Consider the following 23,444-nt stretch of genomic DNA (forward strand, 5'->3'; position numbering starts at 1 on the left):
TTTATGTAGCGCCCTTGCTTTAGGGCTGAGAGGGTGTCTGTCAGGCACCTGAAAGGGTCCCATATTTCAGCCACTCACAATCAGCAGCCAAAAAGAAAGTCCCCAGTGTCTGCTTTGTGTCTTCCCTGGTATCCTGTTCCCGCTGGTCAGCACCTCTGCCCACCAGCACCGGCCCCACGGCGGGAGGAGCCCAGAAAGGAGACCGGGCAGGTCTGGGGCAGACGGCTCGCGGGACCGTCCGTGACGCTGGCTCAGTGCAGTGCACCTGCTCACAGCCCTGCTCGCGCCCAGGCTCTTCCCTCGTGGACTTCAGCCCCCAGATCCTCCGGCCAGCCCCTTCCCTCCTCCCACCTCTGCTTTCTGCCTTATCTCCTTGTCACAATCAGAGCAAGGGTGAGCCGACCAAAGCCCCTGAGCACGGGCATGGTTCTGGCTCATCAGCCGCACACGGACAACAGGCAAGGCGGGGCGGACGGCACCGACAGGCCCCCGACCGGCAGCGAGTAACAGGTGCATCAGCTCAAGGCAAGTTCAAGGTTTACAGCTCGCTCCTCTGCCATTTCTCTTGGACGGTCGCCACCGTAGCGCCTCCGGCCTCCCTGGCCTGCCACCCCCCGCCCAGGCACGGAACTCCTCGGGCCCAGGCACGCGGTCATCATCACGTTTCAGGGACAGGACCGCCCTCCAACTGGAGCGAGGAGCCAGGATTCTTCCCTCCCTCCCACCTTTTTCAACCTTTCTCTCCAGAAGATAAGTAGATAAATGCAGAACCTTGGAAAACCCCGCCAAGAGGAAATTACCTCCTGTCTGGTTTGTCAGAACTTTCTGTGGGAGCAAATACTGTCTCCCTACTGGCTGTCAAGTGAGGGTAACTGTAAGGCATCACTACCTGTTTGAGTGACGCACCATTCCTGCTGGCCCCTCAGGGTAGTGGGAGGCTGGACACACTGTGGCTGAACCCCTGGCTGTGATGATTCTGGAGGCGAGTCCCTGCTCGGTGCCAGACTGCCGTGGCACATCCCTCCAGACCTGTTCCATCAGCCCGGAGGTGCTAACCCCTCTGGATGCCTGTTCCCACGTACCCCCTCCCCCCCGACCCCCAGCCTAGAGTGGTTTCCTCTGACACCAGAGTTGTATTTGATAAAGGAATGAGGAGAAACATGAAGGATCAAAGGTCTGGTTGTCTTTTTTCCTTGCAGGGTTTGAGCTTCTTTAGTTCAGGGTATAGTATGTGGAGAGTGGCTCCTTGTTGGTTATTAGAAAATAAGGAGATGCAGTTGGTACCTTTGATGTGTTCCTAAATGAGCAGAGGCTCTGTGCTTGAGGAAACAACTCTGTTATGCTCTGGGCACCTTTCAGAGTACCCTTTTTGGTTTCCATTTCATTGTTTAGACTTCTGAATGGTTATTCTGGATCTTGTTTCTGTAGTTTATTAGAATCTGGTATCATATCAAGGACCACAGACTCCTGGTAAATCTCTTTCTCCCTTCCTTCCTTGGTATTTTCAGTCAGGATTTAGGCAGGAGACCGAAATGCCACCAGTTTGTTTTATTATAAAGAATTTAAGAATTCTTTTTATTATATTAAGAATTTGTTTTATTATAAAGAATTTAGTTACCTCCCTTTTGAGGGAGGTAACTAAAAAGTCAAAAGGAGAGCACTAAGATTTCATGGGTTTAGCAATTTGCAGGTAGCAGCTCCCCCTCTTAAAGCTCAGAAGAAGTTGGAATTAATAAAATTTAAAAACTTGGTCCCTCAAAGCTAAGATTGGACCACTGAGGGGGAAGAGCAGCTGTCTCTCAGTACAGAGGATGGACTGGGACCCACCTCGGGGGAGGGTTCTGCAGGAGTTGGAGGCCCCATGGTAGGTCCAGCTGCTGTATGGTCAGAGCAGCATCCTGGTGGTGCCCACGCAGTGTTGCTGGGGTCCTGACCGCAGGAAGCCAGTGGGGGAAGCCTGGCCATCCTCTCTTCTCCCTCCACCCACCCACAATCTGCAGAGCCCAGCCTGTCCTCACACAGCACAGTGGGGAGGTGGCTTTGGAGCTGGAAGGGAGGAGCTTAGTAACTGGCACAGGAGGTAACCTAACAGGGTCTTTCTCCCTCATCATTTGGAGCCTTAATAAAATTCCAAAGTCTTTGGCGCCTGGGTGGCTCAGTGGTTGAGCATCTGCCTTCGGCTCAGGGTATGATCCCGGAGTTCTGGAATCGAGTCCCGCATCAGGCTCCCGACAGGGAGCCTGTTTCTCTCTCTCTCTCTGTGTGTGTGTGTGTGTGTCTCTCATCAATAAATAAATAAATAAAGTCTTTTAAAAAAAAAAATCCAAAGTCTTGAGCCTCTTATTCTGTTTCCTCCTCTCCACTCCATGTGTGACCCCTTAGCTCTCCAGAACAAAGGTCTAAAAGGCCCTTGGTACTTTTGTGTTTTCAGTTTATAACCCTCTCATCCCTCCACCACAAGGCCCTGCTAAGGGAAGTGATGTCTCTGGTCCACCTCTCAGTCCTCTGTCCTTCTCTCTGTCAGCATCTCTCACATGGCCCCCTCCCCCTTTGCCTCCTTCTTTCCTCCAAGAAGCCTCTGTCCTGGGACCACAGCCAGATCATGGTTGATGAAACCAGCAGCCACAGAAGAGAGCCACAATCCCACACACATTAGTTATTTCCCCTCTGTGCCAAGCACCGTGCTCCACGTAGAGAGGGAGAAAATGTGGCCTCTGCCCTTTGAGACACTTTTAATCAAGTCACACAGAGAGATCTGTAAACTCCTCCCAGATTACAGAGCGTAGTAAGTGCCACAGCGTCAAGAGGTGGTAGATACAGCAGGATCCGAGTCATGGATCCGAGTCATGGATCCGAGTCATGGTTCGGCCACGTACAAACGAAGGAGAAATGAGGCGCTAAACATTTAGGTAGTTACCATGGGCTTCACGTGTGCTGATGCTTTGATTCTGACAGCAACCAAATGAGGGCCACTGGCAGGATCCTTGTTTTGCAGATGGGGAGCTGAGCGTGAAGGTACTGCCCAGCATCACAAAAACTTGTAAGTGGCAGGGCTGAATTGTGCCAGCTGAGTGACCTGCCTCTAGGCTTCATTTGAAGGTGAACCAAGGTGACAGCCCCTGGTAGGCACTAGCTAACTGGTAGCCGTTGCTGTCGTTAATCTGATAACTTTTTTTAAAAGCTTATAAAGCAAAAAGAATGGGATGGTTAATCATACCTTACCTTACCGTATAAGGTGTCTTTAATATATATTAATCCATTTAATCTTCATAACAATTCAATGAGGTAAGGATATCATTCCTGTTTTGCAAGGAGTCTTGGGGCTGAGGGATGGGCCACCGCTCAGAAAGGGTGAAGAGGGTCCTAAGAGACACAGGAGAGGCAGCCCGACTGTTGTCCTCCATATTCAGGGAGACCTCAGCAGGAGGGGCCCTACACTGGGGCTGGTGTGGTTTCATGGATGAACTGATGATCTGGGGGCCACATGCACCTGTTCAGAGCCCCCTGGACACTCACTCATTACCTGTGCACCATTCAGCACAGCCTCTGCCCTCCCATTTCCCCATCTGTACAACCCGGACGACACCGTGTGTGCCTTGCCCCACTGTGAGGTTGGGTACCTGGAAGTGAAAAGCCTGGGTCACGTGCAGGTAACCAGCCAACGTGATCGTTTTGGAGGAAAAGAGAAATCTCGAAAGTTGCCTTCGTGGCTGAGCCTGTGTACGGGAACATTTTGATTCGTTTTGCATAAGGGAAGTTAATCATTAATGAGCTTGGAATGTTACCTCTTTGAGTGACAGTTTTGCTTGCTTGTAGCCCCCGCGACGTGGCATGAGGTTTATTTGATGTAAGTCCGAAAAGTTTATTTTTCTGCCTCTAAAGTTCTGTTTAAAGTGGCAAGAAACTCAGGGTCATTTTGAGTGGCAGAAATTGTGATTCGGGTGGAGGCAGCACTGAGCCATCCCAGCAGTCAGGACATGGGTGTGTTTGGCAAATGCCCCTACCCGTCCTCCCTGGCAGGTGGAGTGGCTCGCGTAGCCAGCGGAATCGAAAATTTGGGCTCACTTGATCCTTTCGGCCGTTTAAGACCTAGGCCTCGGAAGAGGAGGAAGGGTGGGTTTTCCCTGCTGAAGTTGGTAAAACCCAGCGTTCCTCATGTACTTGACAACGGCGCGGGTTCCTCGGGGTACCTCTTGTGACATCCTGTGGGGCAGTTTTGATAGACCACAGTGTGTGAGGTGCAAAGTGCTTTCTTTTGCAGAGGAGGAAATTGGGGCCCAGAGAACTTGGCAGTTTTCCACGGCCAGGGAGAAGCAGAACTGTGGCCCTGCCTCTGGGCAGTGGGTGTCCTATACGGCAGCGCCTTCTCCAGAAAGGAGTCACTCGCCACCTTTTCTCCCTGTCAGCTTGGGCTTCCGACACGACAGATGGCCCAAAACTTCTTCATATGCATTCCGTATTTTATTATTTTAATGAGCTTATCTTACGGAAGATGTGTTTTCTCTCGGGAGGGGAGAGAGGTAATCTGATGGCCCCCCCTCAGGCTTTTAGCCATAGCTACAAAGATAGCTGAGCCTCCGGGACCAGGGAGGCTCCCCCTGCTCCAGTGCACAAACCACATTCTGTGTGTGCCACTTCCTAGAGCCTTCTTCCCCTGTCATCCGTGAGCTCCTTGGTGGCAGGGACAGTGTCGGAGCTGCCACATAGTAGGTGCCTGGTGAGGTTGTTGTGTTCTCTGTCTCCAATTACATGTAAATTCTTCTGCTCTCCCGAGTGGGGGGGTGTCTCTCAATTAGAACCCATATTTGCATTCCGCTTGCTTTCACCTGAGGTATCACATCTGCGCCCTATGAACTTTGTTGTAGACTTTGCTAGACTCACTTGGATTTGGTACAAAAGAAAATGATGCTTCACATTCATCTCTAGTGGGGGAAGCTGAACTCATTGTTTTCTTTGTTGAAATAGAATCCAATATTAACAGCTGGAATTTTATTTTTAAATATGGAAAAAACATTTCTTTTTCACATGTAAATGCATAATAAATGCATAATCTGTGGCCAGTGTTTCCCTTTGTTACATAATTTCTCTAGGTGAATGACTAAGCATTGATATCCTTTTTTACTTTTTTTTTTTAAAAGATTTTATTTATCCACGAGACACACACACACACAGAGAGAGAGAGAGAGAGAGAGAGAGAGAGAGGCAGAGACACAGGCAGAGGGAGAAGCAGGCTCCATGCAGGGAGCCCGACGTGGGACTCGATCCCGGGTCTCCAGGATCAGGCCCTGGGCTGAAGGCGGCGCTAAACCACTGAGCCATCCGGGCTGCCCCCTTTTTTACTGTTTTAATCCAGTGTTTGATATTTGAAAAATAACATGTTTAAGTTGTGAGGTATAGTAGTACAGTGGATACCCATGAAGGCAGCACCCTGCTGTAGTGAATATCACCAGTATCTTGCATCTCATGGTTTCTTCCCCATTTCATTCCATCCCCCTCCACTCCTCTCCTTGCCCAGGGCAGCTACGATGTTTTCTCTTAAAAAATTGAGATGGTCTCAGCCTTTTGTTCCCCTATCCATTTTTACTCTATGACTGAGAGTTGGTATTAGATTATATTCTAGGAAATAAAAAACAAACAGTAAGTGTTGTTGTTATTGTTGTTGTTGGTTTTTTTCAGAAATAATTAGCTCACCCACTTCCCCTACACATTTCTGTTACCAAAAGAAATGGAGAACACATTAGACCCCAGATGGGTATCTATTCCCTGGGGTCTGTTGTTGTAGAACAACTGAGACAGTGTTAATCCTTTGGCATTATGGGAGTCAGGAAGAAATATTAAAGCATGTAGCATCAAGTCATCTTGATGGCCTAAAACATCTAAAAGGATCTGGCCCGAAAGGACCAGTGAACAGGGATGTAGGGGACGAAGGTAGGATAAGATAAAAAGGAAGAAGTTCAACTCCATGAGCATCTATAAGAGGCCTTTTGTCTGTGAGAGTCTTGAATTTGATCTTTACTCTGGTTTTGAACAAGCCATTGAAATCCTATGTCTTAAGTTCTTGAGGTTAATTTTTATTTTGCCTATTTTCCCCTGAACCCTGGAAGAGTCAGAAGGCTAGCTCTGTATGAACTCAGGCAAGTTCAACTTACATTTTCTAGCTGGTTCTTGGTTTTACCTCCCAGCATGCACTGTCCCTAACGGAATGGGGTGCTTGTACAGAAGAGGGAACATGAAATGTAGACTGAAGTCCCCCTCACAGAGTTCATGTTCTAATTAAGCAGGTATCATTTTGAGGTTAAATTTGGGGTTGGGAATTAACAAACCTAGTTTCCCATTTTGTATTTTTTGGGGGGGGGAGGCAGGAGAACAAGATGGGATAAAATGGAGCCTCTGTTCACTTACTTGAGGCATAAGAAAGGGAAATATCTGTCTCCCAGTAAAACATGATTTACTGGGAAAAATTAGGGTCATAAAGCTAAATGTGACCTCACTTAAACTCTAGTGATTGTATAGAGCTGTGAAGGTCCAGACCAGGCATTTTATGAGAGATTTAAACACTCGGGCAAAACTTTGACAAACATTTTACCTTGGAGAAGAAAGCCCAGAGTGCAGAAGTAATGCTGGCTTCAGAAAGATTTGATTATCTGAACCTGAAAATATGAGTGCAGAGATGAAGTCTTTGATAAGTTCGGAAAATGAGGTAGAGAGACTACAAACAAAATAGAAGCTCTCCATTTCCAGAACCCTGATTTCTTTGATCAACAAGTTTACTTATTCACTTCCTATTCTCACAACTTTACTGAGATATAATCCACATACCGCACAATTCACCCACTTAAATTGTGTGACACCCCCGTCCCCTGGTCTTTAGTATGTTTGCAGAGATGTGCAGCCCTCTCCACCATCGATTTGGGAACATTTTCATCACCCCCAATAAGATATTCTTTTATTTTTCACATTTGTCTCCTGCATGCAGACCTCCGCCAGAGCTCTGAGGAGGTGGTCTGGGCTGCAGGCTCCCACTCCCTCTGCTAGTCCTTCTTTAGCTAGAAGCACATATGGTATTCAATTTGAACAAAGATCTCCGAGGCTTACTTAGAAATCTAACTTAAGTTAGAAGCCATGACATTCAGGCAGGGCCGGGAAACCTGGCTTAGGATCCCTAAGGTCCCACAGAGAATGTGAGGCCACAGCTCTCTGCTCCGCACCCAGCTTCACATGCATCTGTTTAAGTAATGAAGACATCTAGTACTCAAAATTTGGAAGGATTCAAAAATATTCGAAATTTTGTGTCTGCTCTTAGGGAGTTCAGTGGATAGTTGAGGGGGGAACCATGGCATAGAAACGTGGAAAGTTAATTCAGTAGAAGGCTGCCCTAAAATGATGGTTCCACACAGTTTCATTGTGGAAATTCTTTATTTTCTATGAATCTTCAGCCAGAACTGAAAGTCTATAAAAAGTTTAGAACAAATATGGGAGACTGAAAGTTGGAAAAAATGTTTAGAACTTGCTGGTTCGGGGATCCCTGGGTGGCGCAGCGGTTTGGCGCCTGCCTTTGGCCCAGGGTGCGATCCTGAAGACCCGGGATCGAATCCCACTTCGGGCTCCCGTTGCATGGAGCCTGCTTCTCCCTCTGCCTGTGTCTCTGCCTCTCTCTCTCTCTGTGACTATCATAAATAAAAAAGAAAAAAAAAAAAAAACTTGCTGGTTCTCATGTGGCTTCTGGGTGAAGTAACAGAATAAAAGTCGCCTGGGTAGGGACTGTGCTTGCCTCTAACCAACACGCCATGCTTCTGGCACTCAGAGAAATTAGATCAGAGTCAAATCGGAATATTGGAACAAAGTGAGAAAATCTGTAAACACCAAGGCCGCATGGAATCATGAGTTAGAACAACCTGAATTTGTGAACTACCGAACCTGCCAGCCAAATTTGATAAACAATTTTTTATTACAAAATGAATCGATGGAATTAAAAGACGAGCTATGGAACATTGCAATGTAAAGCAGAGTAATTGATGGCGCAGACTGTTTTTATAGGTAAGACTGATTTTTAAGTTAATTTAGATAAGAACACAATCACACGGACTGTAAACAGTCTAAAAATACTTATAAATCAAGATAATTAATCTAAAAGCTCCATGAATCATTCGAAAAGGAAATGTCATGGCAGGCAGCATAGGGATAAATGTTAGATTTGTTCTTATTTACATAATTACTAAGTAGGGTGGATAGAGTACTTGTGGAGACAGTACTGGAAGCTGAGCCACTTTCTGTGAGTCTGTAGTTTTAAGAGGGAGGCCTTAAAGCATAGGGTTAAGAGCGTCACCTGCCCTGCACTAGATCTTGGCTCTGCCACTTCCCGCTCTTTGACCTTGAGCAAATGAGCTGAAGTCCGCAAGCCACGGTTCCCTCGGGGACACAGTGAGAAGAATAGCATCCATCTCGCGAGATAGCGCTGTGTGTGCACTGATGAGCTGATGCATAGAAGTGCTTGGCACAGTCTTTGGCACACAGAACCCCACAAATGGTAACCATCAATAATACTACAGTAAAAACCAAGGGGCCATGTGTTCTGATCTAGAAAGAGAAGCAGTGCCTGGAAGAGCTGCAAAGTAATCTTTTGCCTAATCTTGAACTTGGTTGAAAGCTGACTAAAAGCCACCTTGACAGTTCCAGAACTCTGTAGAGAACTTGTCAAAAAAGCAGACCCTCCCCTGTTAGAGGGACTGTCAAAATTATGACTACACCAGAAAAAAATTAATGTCATAGCTTTGCCTAAAGGCAAGAAGGCAGAGGTTCAGTTAATAATGATTGACTAGTACAGAAAACATGCGGAGTGGGGAACGATGATCTCTTATCCTGCCTTAGTTATTGTTGAAGAGAAGAGTGTGTAAGAGGAACATTCTGATAGAAATACAGCAAACTAGAATAAAAGTACTGAGTTGTATTACCAACTGGAAGTTAAGATTGTCTTCCTTGAGAACATTTATGAACAGATACAGAGGGCCTAAAGAACTTTGATTTTTTTTTTTCCATGAGTTAATAAGAATGGAGACTTTGAGGATCTTAACCTTGGAAGATACATGGGGACACTGGTATTTTTTTTTTAAGATTTTATTTATATATTCATGAGAGACACACATAGAGAGAGGCAGAGACACAGGCAGAGGGAGAGCAGGCTCCATGCCGGGGGCCTGATGTGGGACCCGATCCTGGGACTCCAGGATCACGCCCTGGACCAAAGGCAGGTGCTAAACCACTGAGCCACCCAGGCGTCCATAGACACTGGTATTTTAAATATAGAGGTGAGCCTGGAGCAAGGGGCCAGGTAGGATGGAGGAGTATTATGAAACCTAAATCTCACCTTTTAGTCCCTGCCCCAACTCCAGTCATTGGGCAAGCGTATGATTTATAACCAGATGTCGTGGACAACTGTCAAATATGATATATGTTCAACTATCCAAGTCATTGGTGTGGCTTGAAAACAACTAAGTCTGTGCTTCATGAATGTCATGTCATCTTCATTACAGTTTGCTGAGGGGAAACCGTAACAAAGTTTATAGATGGAGAGACTGTGATGTAAGATTAAGGTGCCGGCAGGATTGGTTCCTTCTCAGGACTGTGAGGAAGAATCTGTTGCAGCCTCCCCCTAGCTGCTGTGGTTTGCTGGCAATCCCCAGCATTCCTTGTCTCATAGGAGCATCACCCCTATCCCTGGAATCTCCTCACATGGTGCTCCCTGTGTGTGCGTCCCTCCCTCCCTCCCTGTGTCCAAATTACCCCTTACATAAGGACACCAGTCATACTGGATGAGGGCCTCCCTAATGACATCATTTTAACTTGATTATCTCTGTAAAGACTCTTTCTCCAGGAAAGGTCACATTCTGGGATATTGGGGTTTAAGACTCCAAGATAAGTCAGTCTGTAGCAGAGTGGATGATTATAACATAAGTTGTGAAGTACCCCATTCTGAGGAGCCAGTTCTAGACTGCAGCTAAGAAGTTTTATATCCTGTGACTCTTTTGTGAGGAGAGCAAGGCAGGAAGCTGCATACCTCTTCAGAACCCAGGTGGTGATGAGACGCTGCCTCATAATAGCCTCCCAGGGGAGAGGTAGGGGTGAGTAGGAGATGGCCTCCTAGCAGTCCTCTCCAAGAGGATCACAAGGCACCCTAGATGCACGTGGGACTGCGGTTCAGGTCTTCACCTGCGGGGCCTCACGTGCACGTTTGGCAGGGCAGCACTGTGGAGTCATTCTCTCTAGCATACAGCTGGTAGAAGGCACCCGAACTCCAATCCAGATCTGCCTCTCTCTGAGTGAGTGTAGGTCCCTTGATGCTTGCTGGCCCCCTACACACTCCAAATGCTTCCATCAACTGGTCTTGTTGATGTCTAGGAGTCACAAGTCAGGTTCCCTTAGCAAGCACACTCTAAGACAGAGGTTAGCAAGCCGGAGGCTTATTATCAAGTTCTGTCAGGATCAACCCCCGTGGAAGGGAAGGTACAGAAGTGGGACTGGTCAGCGGGAGAAGTCTGATGCAACAAAGGCCTCAGCACACCCATAGGCAGCTCTGAAATCACAGTGGCCCTTCAGAGTTGTTCTGAGTTACAGTAAGAAGTTTCTTAGTCCAGCCTGTAAAAAGCAGACTTTTTTTATTTATACAAATATGACTACATTCCTAGTAGCTACTACAAGACAACGATGACTTCGTGTTTGGCTTTATTATCATCAGGTGTACATTCCCTACAGTGTATGTGAATGCAAACTATACATACTTATGTGTCTCTCATATGGTAGTAAAGAACAATTTTGGTATTTCATCAGTTCCGTTCGAATAATTTCAGTCATCTGTATTTGAATTTACGGCACGATTTTAAGTACAGGTCGGAGATGGGATCCATATCTGACTCCTTGAATGACTTTTACTGGGTTTGCGAACCCCAGAAGCCTAGGCAGAAATCTGTGTTTGGGAAAATATGCTTTGGGAACAAAGATCTGAATCTTCATATTCTCAGAGAGGTCTGTGTCCTCTCCCATACCAAGTTGAGAACCATTGTGTAAGGAAATACAGAGTCAAGCTGGTGTTGCTTTGTAGGCTGTTCTTTACCTGCTTCACACAAGCAGCAGTAATAGATAAAAATCTAAAAAGAGAACATGAAAAAGACAGGACCATGCCTTTGCCGTTTCCCCCTACAAAAAGAGCTGTATCTGTGGACAAGAGACAAATACAAAGTGGAGAGTGAGAATGAAGACACTGCGCATGCCAGGTTCGTAAGCAGGGAAGGGAAACCAATGGTCTGGCTCTGGTGGAGCATCAGGACTAAAAGAGCTCCACATGATGTGCAGGGTCAGGTGGTTGTGCTCTCCTACTCTAGAAAGGAGGCAATAATCACTGCTGCAAATTGCTGCCACCATGACCTGTAGCTTAAGTGAAGCTTTGATCCTAGGGAGAGAACAGGACAGAGACATGGCCTCTTTAATTTTAATTCCAGTATAGTTGACATACGGTGTTACATTAGTTTCAGGTGCACAGTATAGGGATTCACCACTTATTATTATATTACTCAGTGCTCATCAACATTAAGTGTACTCTTAATCCCCTCCACCTATTCCCTATCATCCCAGCACCCACCTCTCCATCAGTTTGTTCTCTATAGTTGAGTCTAGGTTTCTGTATCTTCTTTCTGTTTGTGTCTATCTATTTTTTAAATTCCACTCATGAGTGAAATCATATGATATTAGTCTTTCTTTGACTTATTTCACTTAACGTTACACCCTCTAGATCTATCCATGCTATTGCAAATGACAAAATTTCAGTCTTTTTCTGGCTAAGTAACATTCCATTGTATAGATATACCACTTCTTCTTTGTCCATTTCTTAGCTATTGTAAATAATGCCACAGTAAACATAGGGGTGCATAGATCTTTTTGAATTAGTGTTTCCATCTAGTACAGCACCATTACCATATGATCCAGTAGTGCAGTTACTGGATCATATGGTAATTCTATTTTTAATTTTTTGAGGAACTTCCGTAGTGTTTTCCACAGTGCCTATACCAGTTTGCATTCCCATCACCAGTGTATAAGGGCTCCTTTTTCTCCACATCCTCACCAACACCTGTTGTTTCTTGAACTTTTTACTTTAGTCGTTCTGACAGTTGTGAGATGATATCTCATTGTGCTTTTGATTTGTACTTCCCAGATGATTTAGTGATATTGAGCATCTTTTCATGTTTCTGTTAGCCATCAGTCTTCTGCCCATTTTTAAATTGGATTATTTGGCTTTGGGATGTTGAGTTATAGAAGCTCTTTATATATTTTAGATACTAACCCTTTGTCAGATACCACATTTGCAAATATCTTCTTTCATGTGGTAGGTTATCTTTTACTTTTGTTGATTGTTTCGTAAAAAGCAGAAGCTTTTTATTTTTATATAGTCCCAGTGGTTTATTTTTATTTTGTTTCCCTTGCCTTAGGAGATATATTTAGAAAAACGTTGCTACGACCAATGTCAGAGAAACTACTGCCTGTGCTCTCTTCTGATTTTTTTATGGTTTCACGTCTCAAGTGTAGATCGTTAGTCCATTTTGAGTTGATTTTTGTGCATGATGTAAGACTGGTACAGTTTCATTCTTTTGCATGTAGCTGTCCAGTTTTCCATCACCATTTGTTGAAGAGACCGTCTTTTTCCCATTGTATATTCTTGCCTCCTTTACCAAAGATTAATTGACCATATAAACATGGGATTATTTCTCGGCTTTCTGTTCTGTTCCATTGATCCGTGTGTCTATTTTGAGACATGGCCTCTTTATCAGGAACTGGGATAAGTCACCCCTATAGCATCATCAGCAATCTCACCATAGGTGGGAACCCAGAAAGCACTACCAATTTGATTCTGGGCTAGGAATACAAGTATAGGAACTACAAAAATCTCTAACCAAGGAGGGGTGATTAGAGAGAGGACATTAGGGCAGCCTGGGTGGCTCAGCAGTTTAGTGCTGCCTTCGGCCCAGGGTGTGATCCTGGAGACCCGGGATCGAGTCCCATGTCGGGCTCCCTGCATGGAGCCTGCTTCTCCCTCTACCTTGTGTCTCTGCCTCTCTTTCTCTCTCTCTCTCTCTCTCTGTGTGTGTGTGTGTGTGTGTGTGTCCCATGAATGAATAAATAAAATCTTTAAAAAAAAGAGAGAGAGGATATTAGTGGTTGTCTCTCATACAAGATAGGTCTGCACACACAAATTCCAAACCATATAAAAAAACTCTAACCTCAGAGTGTCAGCCAAAATAGCAACTGGAATCTGGGTTCAATGGGGAGTAAGGTAAAATCAGAAAGCATTCTTTAAGAAAAAACAATGCCTAACATCCTTAAAGAGATCAACAAAGGATAATACCCATTAAAAAATACAAAAGGAGTAGAAGAAAGGGAAATTCTGAATAAGTGGCAAATACAGGCAGAAATAGAGTATAAGTGAGCACTGGGTGTTATTCTATATGTTGGCAAATTGAGCACCAATAAAAAATAAATTAAAAAAAAGAAAGAGAGTGTAAGTAGATGTAAAAAAAATCACAAATGAATAACAGATTCATTGAAATAAGAAGAAAAAGCAGATGAGACTAGACTCAGTTGAGAAGAGAATTAAGAAATTAAGAATTTACTGAAGAACTCACCAAGAATCCAGCATGAATACATAAAGATTAAAAACCAAATTGATCAGTTAAGAGAAGATAGAGTAAGAAGCTCCATAATATGTATTATTGCAGTTCCAGAAGAGAATGAAAAGAATGGCAGAGAAGGAGTGGCTGGAATTTTTCCAAAGTGGAACAACACATGAGCCCTCTGATTGCAAGCACACCCTGAGTGCTGAGCAGAATGAACAAAGATAAATGCAGACCAGACCTAATCAGAATCAAACTACAGAGCCTCTAGGATAAAGATAAAACTTCCCAACTGCCAAGAAGAAAAGAGATTCCCTAGGAAGAAATGGTGCTGACAGCAGACTTGTCATCAGCATAATAGGTCTAGAAAAATAATTTCAAAATGCCAAGGAAAAGACCTTTATGAACCAACAATGTTGCACCCCTTGTGTGTGCTTTTTAAAAGATAAAAATCCAATAGTTGGGGAGGAAAAAAAAAGTGACATTTCTGTCATTTAAGACAGAATAGATGATCCTAAATAAATTTAGGCTTTAGAACAGTTTATTAAAGGATATTTGTGTGTGTATATATTAAAGAATAGACATGCAGGGGAACCTGGGTGACTCAGTCAGTTAAGTATCCTGCCTTCAGCTCAGATAATGATCCTGGATCCTGGGATTGGGCCCCGTGTCAGGCTCCCTGCTCAGCGAGCAGTCTCATTCTCTCTCATTCTCTCTCTCTCTCTCTCTTTCTTTCTCTCTCTCTTTCAAATAAATAAATAAATCCTAAAAAATAAATAAATAAAATAATAAACATACAATTTACAGCTTTTTAACTGAAGGAAAAATACCAGAATATTTTTTAAAATTGCCAATAGAATGCAAGAAAGAAAATTTAGAGAAGGACATAGTTTGTGGGATATATCTAAAAAGATACTGAGAGGAACATTATAGCCTTATATACTTTTACTGAAAACTAAGAAAGCCCCAAAATACAGGAGTTAGTTTTTCACCTAAATAAACTAGAGAAAGAATAAAATCAATTAAACAGCAAAAAGATAAGATAAAAGCTGAAATTAATTGGAGCAGGGGAGAAATGCACCCCACTTCTATCTGCCTCTTGTTAAATACTTGGACTCTGGCACTTCAACTGCCAGTGTTCTCAGCCGCATGTCTGGAGACTCGGGTCTAAAGATATGAGTGGGCCTTTTAAAGGGAAGTAAGGGCAGTGGGGAGAGTAAAGGGACATGGGTGTAAAACTTACTAAGCAGAACTACTTGAAAGAAAAAGGGGAGAATACAACTTCAGAAACCAAATTCATGTGACCCAGATTCCATGGAGAATTGTCCTTTTTGGAATCATAATTACTATTTTAAAAATTCAAACTATCCTTGAAAATTTGGGAAGTATGGCCACAGACCCCATAGTGCAGTCAATTCAGCATGAGTTCAACTGGCACTTATTAGCCGGACACTGTAGTGCTGCTGGGCTACACGGGTAAACCAGATGTTGGTCCTGGTTCTAGAGGACATAGTGACAGGGATATGAACCTACAGGGGGCACTCGGTACAGTTGGAGGACTTGGAGTTAAGGTGGTGCATAACTCCATGATTGTTCTGTCCCCCAACCCAAAATAGGAAATAAAACAATTCTGGGGTTGGAACTGTCAGTAATTGGCAGAGATAAGAGGTTTTTAAAAGGGCAAACTGAAAAACATTTATAGGTTCCCAGGATAATAAAACAAGGATATTATTCCAACCCCATTAGAAGTAGCCACAATGCTGTATAAGGATAATGCAGGAGAGGGAAAATTTTCTTTCTGTCCTTCTAAGTATCTGCTGGTGCTCTGCAACAAAAGTCATACAGTTATAAGGAAGATTCAAATGGGGATCACAAATTTTGCCTGATTGCATTCTAATAGCTTTTGTTGTTTACTGCCTTGGGTTAGGATTTATAATATGACAGAACAAGGGTGAGAGTGGGTATCCTTATGTTACTCTTGATTTGGAATACTTCTAAAAAACTTTAACATTGAATATGTTTGCTATAGGTTTTCAATAAATGTCTTGGAAGGAAGGACACTGCCTTCCATTTATAGTTTGCCAAAAAACTCTTTTTTCTTATAATGAATAAGTATTACATTTATCAAATACTTCCTCTCTCTGAAAAATAATCATGATTTTTTTCTTTATGTGTTGAGCAGTAGTTTTTTTGTTGTTGTTGTTTGTTTGTTTTTTCAAAACATTCCTGTTATTCTGGAATAAACCCTACTTGGTCATTTTGTGTTCTAATGTTAGTAGGCTCTCGACTTGTATTTGTTGAAGTTACATTTAGGATTTATTTGTAGGTTGTAAGGTGAAATTTGTCTACAACTTTTTAAAATTATTCTTGATTATCCAGCTTTGGCTTCAAGTTTATAAACTCACAAAATTAGCTGATTTTTCCCTCCTTTTCTGTTTAATGAAATAGTTTGTGTGTTAAAGAGACTGCTTCACCTGAAATATTTGATGAAGTTATACTATGAACCATCTGAGTCTAACACTTGTTGTGAGATTTGACTGATAATTCAATTGACATTGTCCATTGGTTTAAATTTTCTGTCTTGAGTGGAAATTATCATTTAATCCAAGTTTTCAAATTCAGTGTTATTAAATAGTTCATAATATTGACTTGTGATTTTTAAAGTCTCCACTGTAACTGTAGTTTTTGATCACCTTCTCAGGTCTTAAAACAAAACAAAACAAAACAAACAAACAAAAAAAAAACACTACAAGAATTCCATAGACAATCTCAAAAGAAAAAAAAATCAATTCATGGTTATTTGATAAAACCAATAAAGTAGACCTTGCTCATCTAGATCAAGAAAAGAAATGAGGAAACAAAAATAATACTATGCTATTTAAAGTCTGTAAAAGGATTTCAGTCTAAAATGGAACCGAAGATAGGAAACGTGCTCCCTCAGAAGAATGGAACTCGAGAACAGGGAGACTGGGTCCCTGTAAATACCTGATTTACAGAGAATTGAGACTCGTCTCCTGACCAGTGAACATCTGCCAAGAACCTTTTGCCATCCTCCAGACTCTGGCCGGACTCCCTTCTCTGTGCGCTCCTTCCCATTAACAGAGCTGGCCCAAGCCCTCATTGGACCTGCCGGCAGCATGCATTTTCCAAATTGCAATTCCTCTGCTATTCCTAAATAAACCCAGTTTCTGGTCATTCAAGCTTGCCTCAGTTTACCTCTTTCGGTTAACAGATTTCTTCCAATTCTAAAATGGTTTGGTTCTGTGATTGTGGATTAGCAAGTCCCTATCAAATCACTTTGCCTCTCCAGCCTCACCTTTGTCATTCCATATGGTCACTGTGTCTTTATAATGCAGCATAGCCAGGGATGGAGGCAAGTCTCTATGACTTATTTACCTGACCTGTCCGTTAGCCGGTCTGGTTAGAGAGGAAAGAACAGCTAAACTGATTCACGTAATTCACTGTAACATAGCCATTGCTCACACATGGTAGCATTGTAATGGGCTCTTGATGAATACCTACAATATCACGGCTAATAGAGGAAGTTAAAAAAAGATACACGCTCCACCCTCAAATATTGAAATATACTGGGAAGACGGACATTAATTACACAGACCATTACAATTACGAAAGGTGCTCTGAAAGAGAAGTATAGGCTGTCATAACAGGGGACTGCTGGATGGAGTCTCTGAGACTTAGAAGTGAACGTGGTAGCCGAGGACCAGAAGTAGGGTAGGGAAGGTGGAAACAGTATATGGAGGAAGTAGCTTAGTGTGTTCAAGAAACCAAATAAGCCAAGCTCATGTGAGCCTGGAGGACAACAGAAGGAGCTAGAGCTTTTCAAGAACTGGGGACTTTATCCCAAGATCAGTGAGAAGCCCTGGATAGTTTTTAACACCACCTCTGCTAAGCCTCAGAAAGCCTACATTCCAGTAGCCATAGATCTGTAATTACCTCATTTTTAAAACAAACTTTTATTCCCCCCCATCTCAAGAAAGCAAAAGTCACTAGGAAGTATCCCACATCTGACACCTGCCAATTAGTATAGTGAATGCTTGCTTCCTTTAGATAAAACCATGACTTTAAACTTGTTCTATATAATTTGTTAGCTTGAACTAGTTTGCGGTACAACAAACAGTCTGAGCTATTCTCCCTGGTTTTTAAAATGGTAATTTACTTTAAAATGTATTTCTTAATGTCTTGGGGGCCTGTATTCTGGCTGACGGCATTATTATACTATTATCGTGTATTACGTGTTATCAATGGGTTGCTGACAGCAAATGCTCCGTTGGGCGCCTCCCATGTCTGATGTAAGAGCCCACTGGTACCTCAGCTTGGGTCAACTGAAGAGGACATTACATGCTAATTCTTGGCAATCCCAGCCTTTTAGCCAATCCCCCTAAATTTCCACATTCCTCAAGCGGCAAAAGGATGTTGTCTAAGGAAAAAGCAACTGGTATAACCAGCATAGTCCTATCGTGTATTGTTACATTAACCCATGGAGGATTTATCACAGGATCTTGACTTTACTGGAGGAGAGAAAACCAAGGATGTTTTTCAGGAGCCGTGATATTTTGTCAAAAGCACCTAGATGGTAGCTTTATTATGTTCATTTGAAATGTGTGTTCTGAACCGATGCATTTGTCTGACAACTTTATTGATATTTCAAGTTGAATAATCATTTTTTGTGTGAGTGTTTGGTTCTTCAGAGGTTTTACCATTTAAAAAGTTATATACTTTTTCTGATCAGTAATTCACCAAAGGGTTTATAGTAATATCAGGCTTGGTGTAAACCGGTTTATAAATTTGCTTTTCTAACAGATATATTTATACTTTAGCACATATCCCCTTAGGACTTCATAGTTATATAATGAAACATTTTTTATTGTGGCAGTAACTTATAACCAATACTTGCTATATATACACTTATATGTGTATAAGCCATGTAAACAAAGGCAGTAACTTTTAAAAGTATCTAATTTTAAGTGTCTGCCCAATATAATATTGAGCTTGAATAAATTGGAGAAAAAATAGGATAAACGGGGAAATGGCTACATTTGTGTTTATCCATCCTTAAAGTCATAATTTGAAAAATAACTCTCTCAGTGACTACTTATCATCCCAGTGCTTTATTTTAATAATTAGAAATACTAACAAATAATGACATTACTAATTGAAATATCAATTTTGACAAGCCTTTACTTATTTCTCTATTAAAATGACTTCCTAAAAATAATCATAGGAAGTTATAATGAATCGCTTATTAATTAAATTTGAACTTTTCTCCTCTAGTCTTCAAACGAAAAAAACTCAAATATGATATATTCAAATTGTTTTATACTAAATTGAACATTAATGGTTATATAAATATAATATATGGTAATTTACACATGAATACAATAAGAATCTGTAAATTCATAATGGAATTTGCTAGTTTTGAATATTGGCTTATTGTTTAAGTTCATTTTGTTCCTGAAAGTTCAAGGACTCAAATAATGTTTTACCAGCATTTTCTAATTAGCCAAGTGTAACTTTCCATGAAAAATTTAAACATTCTTATCCAACTAACAAATCAATCTATCTTTTCTTCTCTTGTTTTGTTAGCCTCTTAGCAAATACCCTGCTGTGATAAATGACATCTCATTCTGGTTACCCTCCGAGAATTATACAGAAAATGATTTCTATGACTTGGTACGAACAGTTGGAGGAGACCTGGTGGAAAAAGTTGATCTGATAGACAAATTTGAACATCCAAAGTAAGTAAAAACACTTTCTGATTTTATCTGTTTTTTTTTTCTCTATGTGACAAATGGCATATGAAAACATATAATAAAATTTTGCTGAAATTCAATGCAGATGAGACAAAATATCTCCAGAATTTATAGTGAATATATAGTTATGAGAAAAGGCTTTGATATCAATCTTTTCTATAAATCTTTCTAAAATGCATCTTTAATCTTTCCTGTCTTAGCAAATATGTGAAACAGAATGTTTTAAAGATCTTGGAGTTTTTCAGTATTGTTTTTAGAAGTGATTTGTTACCATATCACATCCCAGGAACAGAGGAGATGTGGCAGAAACAGGGGTTTGGAGAAAAAAAGCTGTTTTGTCAGTCTCTCAGTGAATATTTATTCAGCACTTGCCACATGCCAAAAGCTGTATTAGGTCCTCGGATAAAGTTTAGTAACTTTATCGGGATCCATCTCGGTGTTGGCCTGTTCTCCCTGGGGTGTGGGAGAGGGGGTGTTTGAGGGGGTGGGGGTGGGTGTGTGGGTGTGTGGTGGTCTTACACTGATGGGATTTGACTCTGCTTTGGTTTTAGAAAAGTTTTCTTAAGTTACATCATTATAGATTTGTTTTGATCCATTGTTCTGTTACATTCTTCAGGAATTCCAGTTCTGTATGAGTAGGCTGTTCTTTATCTGATTTCTCTGCCTATTACTTTCTCTCTATTGTTTTAAAACTCTTTATTTTCACTTGATTTTGAATGCTTTTCTCATCACTACTTTCTCCGTCCCTTCCTATTTTCTGCAGTTTCTTCTTCCTTGCTAACTAACATTCCATTTCCATCTTTGTTACTTTGTTTTTCCCCCTTTTCTGAGCTTGCATTTCAGTTCCTCCTGTTTTCTTGCCATCTATTCTCTGAATTATTTCTGCACTGTAGTTTTACTTCATAGAGCAATTGCTTCATTTGGTTTTTAAAATTTATTGCAAGATATTTGGCCAGTAATTTCTTACGGTCCCTGGGCAACATTTTTTTTCTATGACTTCTTTGCTAATAAGTTTTTCTGCCATCTTCCTTATTATTTTCTCCAAGTTTTAAAATTGATGTACCTGTGGCATGCATGTGATTTGCCTTTTTGTTACTTGTATTTGAATGGCATTGGATTTTCTGCACCAGCTATGTGCACAAAGTTGAGGTGTGAGGTTGGGGGTTGACCTGGCAGGGAGGGGCTCAGATGATCCTTCAGGCTGGTTGTTTCCACCACCCTACAGCTGTTGTCCTCTCCAGTGCCAAGAAATAACTCACTCATCTCATTGATTCTTTGTGTAGTTCTGCCTCCCCCCACAAATCTTCTCTTCTTACAAACAAAAGATTTGTCTTTGTTTACCTCAGTTTCAACACTTACTGGTGGTAAAGATTTTGAACTTCAGATTATAAATAACCCTCCGCTCTGAGAAATGTGTCTTTGCTGGTATTTTCTGACAAATGCCACTGTGTGTGTTTCTTTCCTTCACATCTTCTCATTGGCTTCTCCCTGCTTTCAGCGCTATTGACAGCTTTTAAATATGTTTTGGAGTTTGCAGATGATATCCCCTAACTTTATAGAAAAAAGAATATATGGAGCAGCCTGGGTTTTTGACATGATGGAATACCCATTTAGCCCGGGACTTTTCTGTGAGAGAAATTTCTAGGAATTTGCATGTTGATAGTGAAATTCCAGTTACTTCCTTTTGAAGGGGAGAGAAAGTATGGAACTAAGACTGCTTGGTATTAACTAAGATACCAAAAGCACATGACTTATTATTTTTTTCTCCATTGTTGGAGAATCCTTGGGAATCAAGGATTCAGAATCCATTCCTAATTTCTCAAGCTTCTCAAGCTTTTGCTTCTTGACGTTGCCTTAGCCTAACATCTACCTCTCATATCATCAGTGTCAAAAGTTAGGACGAATAGCCCTTTCTGGTTGGAGATGATCAGATCTTAAAGGTTAGAGATATGGAAGTAAGTATGGTTTGGGGAGGCATAAATATTGTTTTTTTCTGACTTAGTAGGTGATTTGCAGTGGTGAGGGTAAATGCTGAAGAGACATGTTAATTGGAGAAATTGCTGTGAGAGTGAGATAGTGTCAGGGTCTTTTGACCATGGACAGACTGGGCAGGCAAATATATTCCATTTTTTAAAAAATCACTGGACTGTATAGGAGCACTGTATTGATGCAGGTCTGGACACATAACCACAGACTAACTGATGAAAGGAGAATTTGTCTAGTTCCTTCCAGAGGAGACCGTACTTTCAATTGGAAATTTGAAAACAACTAACCGACCCAAAAAAAAAAAAAAAAAAAACTTTTTATTGGCATTGATCTTACCATTTTTTAAACAAATGCTAAACAAATATTTAAGGCCAATTATTCTGGAGCTATGCCCAACGATTACCCTGCCCAGAGTATGCACTATCTTAATAAGGGGACTCGGCGGTTGGAGTAAAGTTCCTGTGGCAGAGATAATTATCTCTCAATATCCAATCCCCCACTTAAAAAATAATGTAACCTTGATTTTTTATCTAAGCAGCTTCCCAGCCAACTGAAAGTCTACAGTTCTGAGCCTCCACTGTAGTTAGGTGTACCTATGTGGCCCAGTCTAGCCCATGATTTATAAATAGAAATGTTTAGGTATTTCTAAAAGTTTCCTGAAAGTTGGGTTGAGACCATCCTTTTTCTTTCCTGCTACTTGGATGTGAATGTGATGGCTGGTACTCTGGCATCCATTTTGGACCATGATGTGACTTTGGCAATGTGGAGGTTGTATCGAGTACAGTCTGGGTGTCTGAAACTGGAGCATCAGTTCAGCCCTGGACTTTCATGTGAGAGACAAGTATCTTGTTAAAGCCATTGTTTTTTAGGTCTTTGTTACTAGTAACCAAGTTGGACTTTGCTATTATAGCCCTGAGGAAAAGAACAGACTTATGGAAAAGCATGCATTATTTAGTAAGAATGGCTCACTGAATAAAGACTCTCAGGAAATATCTAAGGCAAGAGGGCCAGATAGTTTCTGTTAAGGGCCAGATAGTAAATATTTTTTACTTTCTGGGCCATGGGGTCTCCACAACATCTACCCACCTCTTCTATTGCAAAAACAGCCATAGATAAAATGAAATCAAACAGACATAGCTGTGTTCCAGTAAAGCCTTAATTACGACAAGTGATGGGCGAGATTTGGCTGACTCCTGATGTACAGGAGGGTGCCACATACAATTGTTTAACTGAGCCTCACTCACGTATTCTAAACTCCTCTCAGAGATCTTTCTCCCTCGGGCACCCTGCACCCTCCTGTTCTCCTCCCGGTAAGAGTTCCTGACTTGGGTGGTGGCAAGTGAAGGGTCACCTGACCTTGTGCTCATCAATGCATATCTTGAGCTCTGACCTCTCTTTGCCTAATATCAAGAACTGAGAGATGCTAGTAGTAAGTGAAAGACTCTCTGAAATAAACAAGTAGTCGAACAAATTGTGTATTTTTAAATTGTTTTTTTAAAAATTCAGTGTCATTTTGTGAACAAGAGCAGATCCCAAGATGTTTCAGGAAGATATAAACTTCTGAATACGGACCTAATTTCTTTTTTTTTTTTTTTAAAGATTTATTTATTTATTCAGAGAGAGAGAGAGAGAGGCAGAGACACAGGCAGAGGGAGAAGCAGGCTCCATGCAGGGAGCTGACGTGGGACTCGATCCCGGGTCTCCAGGATCCCACCCCCGCTGCAGGCGGCGCTAAACCGCTGCGCCACCGGGGCTGCCCCGGACCTAATTTCATAATGTTAGGCAAATGGGCAAATATTTTCTGGGTTACAGGTAACCAGGTATTTTACAGGTAAAAATTTGTACCTCGGAGAGTTACAGATAACAGCTCTTCAGGTTAGAAGAAGATGATTTTTTGTTCTGGTCCATCATTCAGAACCTTCTCCCAGAGCATCTTTGCCACTTAGTCTATAGGCCACTTAATGTGCAGAAACATTCTTATAGCTCCAAATTGCACATAACAAAAAACAGAGTAGTGATGACTCCTAGAGAG

The 23,444-nt window shown here is 41.9% G+C and overlaps 1 protein-coding gene across 8 annotated transcripts in view; it reads left to right on the forward strand.

Moving 5' to 3' along the window:
* Positions 1 to 23,444, forward strand: part of FARS2 (phenylalanyl-tRNA synthetase 2, mitochondrial) — a 499,622-nt gene that overhangs the window by 346,247 nt on the left and 129,931 nt on the right. For all 8 annotated transcript variants that reach the window (XM_038584089.1, XM_038584093.1, XM_038584088.1 and 5 more), the window contains one exon: positions 19,260 to 19,411. In XM_038584089.1, the coding sequence (XP_038440017.1) occupies positions 19,260 to 19,411 (152 nt within the window). The remainder of the gene's footprint in view (positions 1 to 19,259; positions 19,412 to 23,444) is intronic.

Source organism: Canis lupus, chromosome 35 (genome assembly GCF_011100685.1).
Source record: "Canis lupus familiaris isolate Mischka breed German Shepherd chromosome 35, alternate assembly UU_Cfam_GSD_1.0, whole genome shotgun sequence".
Taxonomy (NCBI): domain Eukaryota; kingdom Metazoa; phylum Chordata; class Mammalia; order Carnivora; family Canidae; genus Canis; species Canis lupus.